Consider the following 9,367-nt stretch of genomic DNA (forward strand, 5'->3'; position numbering starts at 1 on the left):
AATATTTCGAAGATATTTTTCACTCATTCTCATGAAATTTTCCGGTTTGGTTCGGTTCAGCTTATACGGTTCGTTCGGATTTCGGTTTTCGATTCTGGTTTATACGACACCTGTCAAACTAAAATTAGATTGAGAAAAAAAGTGAAAAAGGTGAAAGCACATGGTTTGTTAAATACTTTCAGGAAAGCGCGATTGGTTAACGGAGAATCATTTCGACTAAATTTTTCTTCAGTGTCGGAAAGCTTCTACACATAGAGTGAAACAGAGACAGTTGCGAGGAGATTTACGATTCTTGAACATTTCTCTACAATATGGGTTTCTTGCGATTTCTTTTGGGATTTCTCTTCTTGATTAATCTAATCTTTGATGTTGGAGCTTCGATTCATGAATACAGAAACGAAAATTTCGTTCCTCGTTCGAATTCTTTCTTCTTCCATGGCGGTAGCGAGGGGCTTTACGCAACCAAGGTTCCTGTCAAAGCGGTTTCTGAAGAAGAAAGTAACAATGGCAAGTCTTTCATACAGTAAGTCACCGATTTACGCCCACATTTCCATTACTGGTTTTTTTTCTCTTCTTACTTCGTTTCACTCCTTCCATGCATCACTTCTTGATAATATCTTTAGTTACCTGTTATTTTGGTATTCATTAGGAACTTAAAATGTTCTACTCTTTCTGATCTTGTGAATCTTTCTAGATATTCTACTAGTATTGTAGCATTTAATTTCGGCATTAAGTACTATGCGATTTCCCTAATATACTACTGAAACTGCTTCTTTCATTTCAGCTTAGGGTTTTGGTCGTAGTAATGAACTGGACATTTTGAACAGTAACGATAATTTTGAATGGCCGATCAAGGATAAAAGCTAACATCAAGAAGAACATGAACAAAAAAAGTCATCCGTTTCAGTCATGCACAATGTGTCTCTGGTGTCACTCACATGTATCATGTTTCTTTCTTGGAAGTTATGACATTTAAACATACGAGCATAAATATATTACAGAGTGAAGCATTTTGAAAAGCTTTCAAAAGTAATTGTGGATTATTATTTTGTAATCCCCTAAACATCACTTGCTACTTTAAGTTCCTCAAGCCTGTGGGTCACTGACTTTACAGTCACTCACCCCCTTCAATCATGATTATGTGGTTCACTTGCTGTCGGAGCAGTTCCCTTTGACCTGATCATAGTGAGCTAATATGACAACATAATGACATTGAATACTTTTATTTTATCCAGACAGTCGAAATTTTATAAAGAAAACTTATCCTATCCATGCACTTCTTTTTGTATTCCTTTTAGCCATTGAGAAAGAAAATTGATATATCAGTATCTGACATAGTGTTAGGAGATTTCTTGGTTGAACTTCAAACTGTATGTTCTTTTAGACTGAAATTTTATAAAGAAAACTTATCCTATCCATGCACTTCTTTTTGTATTCCTTTTAGCCATTGAGAAAGAAAATTGATATATCAGTATCTGACATAGTGTTAGGAGATTTCTTGGTTGAACTTCAAACTGTATGTTATTTTTATAAATTATTATTGTTTTGAGGGTGGGGGAAGCTTGGAGGGAAGAAGGTGTCTCTTTTTTCATCATGGATGTCATCCTCACAAGTTTGAATTCAGGTTTGAATCTGTCATATTCCGGCGGACGAAAGAGTCTACAGCTAAACAGAATGACATGCAAAAAAATACTGGTTTGGTGGAAGCCATAATTGTTGAGGTCAGAGATAGGGAGAGCGTTGGGGCTTTCTATAGAGGCTCAGATAAATTATGCTGCAATCCAGAGCTTGCAAAGGATGGATCTTGCACACCAGGAGAAGTAATTATCCGTGAAAACCCAAATAATCCTGGTTGGCCAAAACGAATTCAGACTTTTTTCAATGGGAGAAATGAAGAAGCTAAAATGGATCTTGAAACTGTTGAAATAAACAGTACTGGGATGTACTATCTATATTTTATGTTTTGTGATCCACAGCTAAAGGGCACTGTAATCAGAGGAAGAACTGTCTGGAGAAACCCTGGAGGTTATTTGCCTGGAAAGATGGCGCCTATGATGACATTCTATGGCATCATGTCTTTAGCTTACCTTCTAGTTGGTCTCCTTTGGTTCGTGCAGTTTTTGCGTTTCTGGAGAGATATAATTCAGTTGCACTACCACATTACAGCAGTAATTGCTCTTGGCATGTGTGAAATGGCACTCTGGTATTTTGAATATGCAAATTTTAATGTTACTGGGCACAGACCTGTGGGTATCACGATATGGGCAGTAACATTCACTGCTGTCAAGAAAACCATATCTCGCCTTCTTCTCTTGGTGGTTTCGATGGGATATGGAGTGGTGCGGCCTACCCTTGGTGGTATAACATCCAAAGTCCTTCTCCTCGGCTTGATATACTTTGTGGCATCAGAGGCTCTTGAGCTTGTGGAGCATTTAGGAAATATCAATGACTTCTCTGGAAAAGCCAGACTGTTTCTAGTGCTTCCTGTTGCTGTGTTGGATGCTTGCTTTATTCTCTGGATATTCTCATCATTATCTAAGACTCTAGAGAAGCTTCAGGTGATGTTTCCCCCCTACGTTTCACGTAATTACAATTTAGTTGTATAATAGATAATGCATTTTGGTAATACATTTCTGTTTTGTATGTCCTAAATTTTTGAATGGTATATTATCCAATGCTTTTTTGTTGGGAGCCCGCCAGCTGGATTCCTAAATGGTCATGCAGGAACCCTTAAGCAGACAACTCATTCAAATGTGAACTGCCTAAGCAGCTGACCAAATGAGGGCTAATTTTGATGCAGTAGATTCCCTATGTCTACTGACCTCATGTCAAGTTTCAGCCCTATAAGAGTTTGCCACATGAAAACAGATCTTTGAAAGTTCACGGTTATGGGAGAATGGACAGTGGTAGTTGGAGTACTGTAGGCATGCATGGACTCACTTGCTGATACACGGGAAGGTATTTGATTGAACTAGGCTTTAAGATTTGACACACTATTAATCTGGACTTTGACCTATTAATCACATGGTTGGTAGCACACCAGCTGTTCTCATGTGGCAATAAGATAGTGGGCATGTCAGGATGGGTACCTATGTCTGTCATGTAAGAACTACCATCCTTCATTTTAATACCCTTGAATAGTGAATGATAAAGAATTTAATGCTGAGGGTTGACCTAGATTTCAGCCAGCCAGAAACTGAAATGTTGTTGAAACTTGGCATCTTTGGGGGGCAAAACTTGATGTATGCTGGGCTGGTTAAAACTGCTTCAAACAACTGGAACTAGATTGGTTGAAATTAGTTAAAATTTGTCTCAAAAGTGGCTGAAACAATAATATATATAGGTTTTGTCTTGGAAAGTTTGGAAACCAAGAATCTTGGTTCAAGTCTAGTTTCGACAGAGTTTCTCATGCATTGTTTTTCGAAAGCATCATCATATTTCTTTGAAATGTGATACCCTATACCTTTAAGGCAATGTGTACCATCTTGGGGCTCACAGTGAGATCCTGATGTTAACCTTTTTATCTAATAAAATATAATTGACCACTTGGAGGAATTTAGGCTTCAAAATGGACTGAATAAACAAGTGAATAAATTGATTGATTCTGTGGGTATTACTGTATTATGGCTAGATACTGTACGGTGTGTTTATATGGGCCTAGTGAGGAACTTACAACCATGATAGTCTAGTTCTCAAGCTTTATATTGCCACCACTGTTCACTTCTTCCACCAATTGGTTGCCACACCCCATCTAGCAATGGTACATATAGGATCTTTTTTCTTCATGACCTATTCAGTGAGCCTTCTTCAAGCAGCCTTAAAATAATGCCTTATGAAAGCTTATCTTGGCTGCAAAATTTGTTGGATATATTTCCACCTCTTGCTTGACTTATGTGGTGAATTTCACATCCCAAAGGTGTCGTATCACATGGAAAATCAACAGTTCAGTCTTCACTCCTCATCAAGGTTTTGAGCGAAAAGAAATTCCTCAATACATAGTGTACTATAATAATTATGTGGTTTTAAACTTGGCAGATGTGAAATCACATTGTTGTATATCTAACCAATAACATAGAATTGCCTCATCAGCCTCATTACTTAGTTGATTACTCCCAAGTACAAGAGAAATTCGACCCCCTCTTTTTTGTTCTTTGGGGGGGGGGGGGGAGAGGGATGTGGTTGAGGTAGCCAATGGGACATGTCATGCAGACTATCTAAAGGGCATCCCATCATTTCAATGGTCAAATAATCTAGATCAACCCTTCATGTGGCTGAAATATGTTGGCTTCTCTAAAGAGGGTGATATAGCCTTGGACTGAGGGTTCAATTGAGGGCCAAACACTGCAGAATCTTAGAACCAAACACAATGGAATTCATTCTCAAAGTAGTGGCTGTTTGAGGATTTTGAAGGCCCATACAATGAAGTGTTTTTAGGGTAATGATGTGCAGGCCCTAGTGATGGATTTATGTAAATTTGGGGTGATTAGGAGGTATTTGAGGCCAAGTAGGAATGTATGGTTTTATGGTCAATGGGATCTAGTTGAGACAACAAACTGCAACTTGGAGGGAGTGTGGGGGATGGTGTATAGGGTTGATCCTCCAAGTTATGGACAAATCTGAAGGCAAGATGGGCATGGACCTGACTTTGGTTTTGGGTGTTTAAGGAAATCCTAAAATTCTTTTAAAAAAAAGCCAGAATCTTGGGTTTCGGTGATCTAATATGGCTGGAAATTCGAGGGAATGCTGTAGTAATGGAGGGTTGATAGGGTTAATAGATTATAGATGAGAGTAATCTAACCAATTAGATGGGACTGGATAGAAAACCCTCAAAAGCACCTTTCTTATGTTTGCAAGGGAAACCTGCCAAAAAGTTTCAGGATTAATGGGCCTTTTCTAAACCTGAAAATAGAAATTAAAGAAGGGGTGAAGAGAGGCAATGTAGCAGGAGGGAGTTTTGGTGGGGAATTCCCTACCTAGTTCCCTGACTTGCTTGGCAGATCTGTAGAATACTGCCCAGCAGCTGTTGGCGAAGGTGCTTAGGTTGCAGATCTAGTGTAGACTCCTGCCTAGGTCCCTGACCTACTTGGTAGCAACTGGTGAGCGTTGCCCAGCAGGCTCAAGGAAGAAGAGGTGGTTCCTGATCAGTTTCTAATCTCACAAGACAAATCAAATTTTTACTGAAATTCTGTCCACTTTATTCTTCCCCCAGGGGGGGTATATATAGATGGCTATTACAGCTCATTAAAGATATAGGAAGGAAAACTCCTAAAAGAAATAGAACTTGAAACCTAATAGATTTCTGTCTTGGAACACTTAAAACAGAAAAATAAGACATTGCAAATGACTGTAACGCTCTTATAATTTAAGGTGGCTTTGAAGCCCATGGAACTTAAGCTGGGAAAAATTACATTAAAGAACCATTTGAAATAAAAATTAAACTAATCAACTAAGCTATTTTCGTACCCCAGGTTTGGACCTCTATTTTGGACCATAGGTAAGGCTTAAATGATTTTAGAGGTATCACTTAACCAATCAGCAGAGAGCTTAGAGTTGATATTAGAAGATTGCAAGTGAGCAGGTTGTGATGTTCCCTCGTGTCACCATCAAATATGAGGATTTTAAGCCAGGGAGAGTTGATCCAGACCTGGCATCAGGGAGGCTGTTTTCCTTGAAACAAGCCTAGGATGGCCAGCAATTTTACCCTCAGAACTTTGCTTTTAACAATGGACCCACCATTCTTGGTGAATTTTAAATTCACTTTGGTTAGTGCAACTTTTCTAAACCTTTTTTTGTTTCCCTCTCATTTCATGTGTGCAGATGCGAAGAAGCATGGCCAAACTTGAACTTTACCGTAAATTCACGAACACTCTTGCAATATCTGTGTTGCTCTCTGTCGCCTGGATTGGCTATGAGGTAGTCTCGCTTTCCTGGTGCTACACCCCATGAGTTTTTGATTGAGTCAATAATCCTGACTCTTCATCATGGTGATGTTCATTTTACTTATTGAAATAATGAAGAGTCTGTTTTATTTATTGAAAGTAATGCTTTATTTCAATTTTATTTCTAAAGCATAAATAGTCTTGTTCTGAGAGTATCCCCATCTCTGAAAACTATGATGAGGTGGCCAAGCCATAAGGCATTCCCATAAATATCCGTGAGAAATTTCCTCATCTAATAATCCTTTGTATTTGCAGAAGTGGATGCTTGGTCTCGCTTTTAGAAACCCTCGTCTCTTAGATTGTTATGATCCTGAGATGGCTTACCCATTTTGAACCTTCTCTACACCTTTATTCAGAGCTACTTATTTGTAGTTTTCTCCTATTGGAATTTGCAAGGCAGCTGCACCATTGTGTACTTGTATATACTATATGCTACTTGTAATTCCTATTCCATTTTAATCTTCTCTTTGAGGTTTTCCTTTTAACCAGAAATTATGAATCTTTTGTTTTTTTCAGCTGTACTTCAATGCAAGTGATCCTTTGAGTGAACTCTGGAGAACGGCTTGGACCATCCCTGCTTTCTGGATACTTCTCTCATTCATTCTCCTGGTGGTTATCTGTGTACTCTGGGCTCCTTCACATAACCCGACTAGGTATCTCTTGGAAGCTAACAACTTTATTCCTGGCCCATTGTATTCTTGTATGATGATCCACTCAATTAGTATTTCTTTACCTGCATTTTATGGTGTAGCTCTTGGCTTTAAACACTTCTGCTGTTGTCATTTGAGGATCTGTCAAGGTGCCACGTTAATGTCAAGTTTAGGCCTCAGAAGATCTCAGATTTTTGTCTATATTCAGAAAACAATTTCAGTTATCTACCCAAGAATTGTGAGATTTGCCAATGTATGCTTTAAATCATTGGATCATAGATTTTCAAATGCTGATTTTCCACAAACCTGATAACTTTCACACATGCTTAGTGTTCGTTTTTGTGGTACTTTATGATAATTACTGGTTCTCTTGATAATGGAATAGCATGAGGAAAATTTCTGTTCTGCATTTGATAATTTTTTACGTGTACTTGAAAAGAATCAAATCTAACATAGGTTCTGAAGCACTGAGAAATATAACTTTTACCCCTTAATAGTGAAATCAAGATTAGGGAAAAAATTAGGGTAGTATTGGCATATTTCTATGCATGTTCCTCTTTTGTCCCTGCTCCTACTTTTTATCAAAACAACAGCAACAGCAACAACAACAACAAGCCTTTTCTCAAGTAAATGGGGTCAACTACATGATTCTTGTCTTCCAATCAGCTCTGTTCGAGGCCATACTAGATTCAAGGCCTAAACTATGCATTTCCTTCGTCACCACTTCTTTTAAGGTTATCTTAGGACTGGCTTAGTTCTTCTGATTCCCTCATTGGGATTAAATCATTTCTCCATACAGGGGCATTTAAGAGCCTTCATTAAACAAGGTCATGCTGCCACCTCAATCGACTTTCTTGTAGCTTATCATTTATTGGAGCCACTCCAAGACCAATTCTAATATGATTATTCATTTATCTTTCCTAGTTTTACCACACATACATCTTAGCTTCCTCATTTTTGCTACACTAAGTTTATCTATATGATGTTTCTTAACAGTCCATCACTTTGCACAATACATCATAGCTGATTGTACAAGGGTCCTATAGAATTTTCCTTTGAGTTTTAAATGAAAACGTTGATCATACAAGAACCTCTCGACTTCATCCACTCTATTTTACTTCTTTGGGAAACATCATCCTCTATATCGCCTCATCCACACTCTATAGGTCCCTCTACTGTTGATTAAAACTGAGGTTTTATATTTTGGTCACTACCAAAATGTGTTAAGCTCACATATAAGCTGTAGAAAAGTGCAGTTAATTGACTTCTGTTTGGACCAACATGTTAAAAGTATTCCTGTTATTTCTGGTCAAGATATACTTTTTCAGTAGAATGAGATGATGTGATATGCGATGTGCATCTCTGCACATCTACAAAGGACCCGTAGAGTGTGGCTGGCTTTTAAGTACCAAGCAGGAAAAAAGGAGGGTGAAGTGGTATACTTGTTAGTTAGGTATCATTCACCATACATTTTGATATTCCCAAGGAGGCAGCCCTGAAAGTTAACCTAATGCTCCCATTAGGTTGACAAGCCCAGTAAACTGAAGACCAAGCTGTCATTTTCTACTGTATACTGTTACTAATTACTCTTTAGTGCAAGATTAGTTTTTGTTTACCTGTGAGAATATTCAAAGTTACTGCTGGTAACCGCAATTGAAAACATCGGATAATGTCTTTCTGCCTTCCCCACATGTAATATTGGGAATATTGACTTCTCCGTCTCTTGCCAATCACGACAAATGTGAATGTAACTTGTTGCTTAATACTGATGCTGATGATATCTAAATTTGTGCCTCTGCAGATATGCAAGCCCAGAGGAAACAGGGGATGGTAATGATGAGGAGGGTATCTCATTAGTGGCTAGTGGGGTGAAGACAGCTGCGGATGTGACAACCAATAGGAAGGTCTCAGCTTCAGCGGACCTTGAGGAGGACAAGAGAGAATGAGAATAACATACCAGTTTGTATGCTCTTCATTGTAATACCCACTTGTGTAAAAGCTATAGAGGGGAGATCATTACTAAAAATGTTTTAAACAATGGAACCCTGGAGAAAAAAAGGGAGAGATAGGTTTGAGCTGAGAAAAATAGGGTAGAAATCTCACAGTTAGTAATTGTCACCACCATAGATGTAGGGATACTAATCAGGAGTCATGATATTCATGCTGGATGCTTTTGGTGTTGTATAGTGGATGCATGTATGAAATGACAAACTAGATTTGCACCAAAACTCTAGTGGTGTGGCCTGGTGTGCGTTCCTCTGTTAAGCAATTGGTGAAAATGGATATATGGATATGTCCCCTTAGGGTATCTCATGAATGAACTTGTGATAAATGATACATGTTCTATTCAGGAAATTACAGCATTTATTTTCGTAGACAGGAAATACCTCACTGGAATTTGCTTGAAAACCTCAGAAAATTGTATTGGTCTCTTGGTCTTAGAAGAAAGACGAAAATTTTACCAAAATGTAATATGAAATTCGGTGAGATGACAATAATTTTTTATGTGTTCTTCCAGAAAAAAAATGGTGGCATCTTGCTCGATGATATGATTTCAATGAGTGAGGACCAAGAAGGATTCTTTTGTTTTAGTAATACATAATGTACTTCCTCGTCATGTGCATTGAGAAAGAACAGCATCAAGGAAATAGCAACATACAAGGACATCTTGTAAAAAATATTTTGAACTTCTATAGGTATCTCTTCAAATAGAGTCAGGCTCAGTTTTGATGTTGAGAACCCAAATTGCCAAGAATGCCATAAATTTTATGGAGAATT

General features: G+C 38.1%; 1 protein-coding gene across 2 annotated transcripts; it reads left to right on the forward strand.

Annotated features, from left to right (window-relative positions):
* Positions 1–212: 212 nt before the first annotated feature.
* LOC149007987 (Lung seven transmembrane receptor family protein) lies at positions 213–9,065 on the forward strand. Of its 2 annotated transcripts, XM_089166047.1 has the most exons (5): positions 213–523; positions 1,625–2,558; positions 5,818–5,913; positions 6,456–6,592; positions 8,391–9,059. In XM_089166047.1, the coding sequence occupies exons 1-5, from the start codon at positions 312–314 to the stop codon at positions 8,533–8,535; spliced, it is 1,524 nt and encodes a 507-aa protein (XP_089022173.1). In that variant the 5' UTR covers positions 213–311; the 3' UTR covers positions 8,536–9,059. The 2 variants fall into 2 exon arrangements, with proteins under 2 accessions (XP_089022173.1, XP_089022174.1); XM_089166048.1 differs by lacking the exon at positions 5,818–5,913 and having other exon boundaries at positions 8,391–9,065.
* The last annotated feature ends 302 nt before the right edge of the window (positions 9,066–9,367 follow it).

Source organism: Hakea prostrata, chromosome 8 (genome assembly GCF_041222555.1).
Source record: "Hakea prostrata isolate BN-2017 chromosome 8, UWA_Hpros_2, whole genome shotgun sequence".
Lineage (NCBI taxonomy): Eukaryota > Viridiplantae > Streptophyta > Magnoliopsida > Proteales > Proteaceae > Hakea > Hakea prostrata.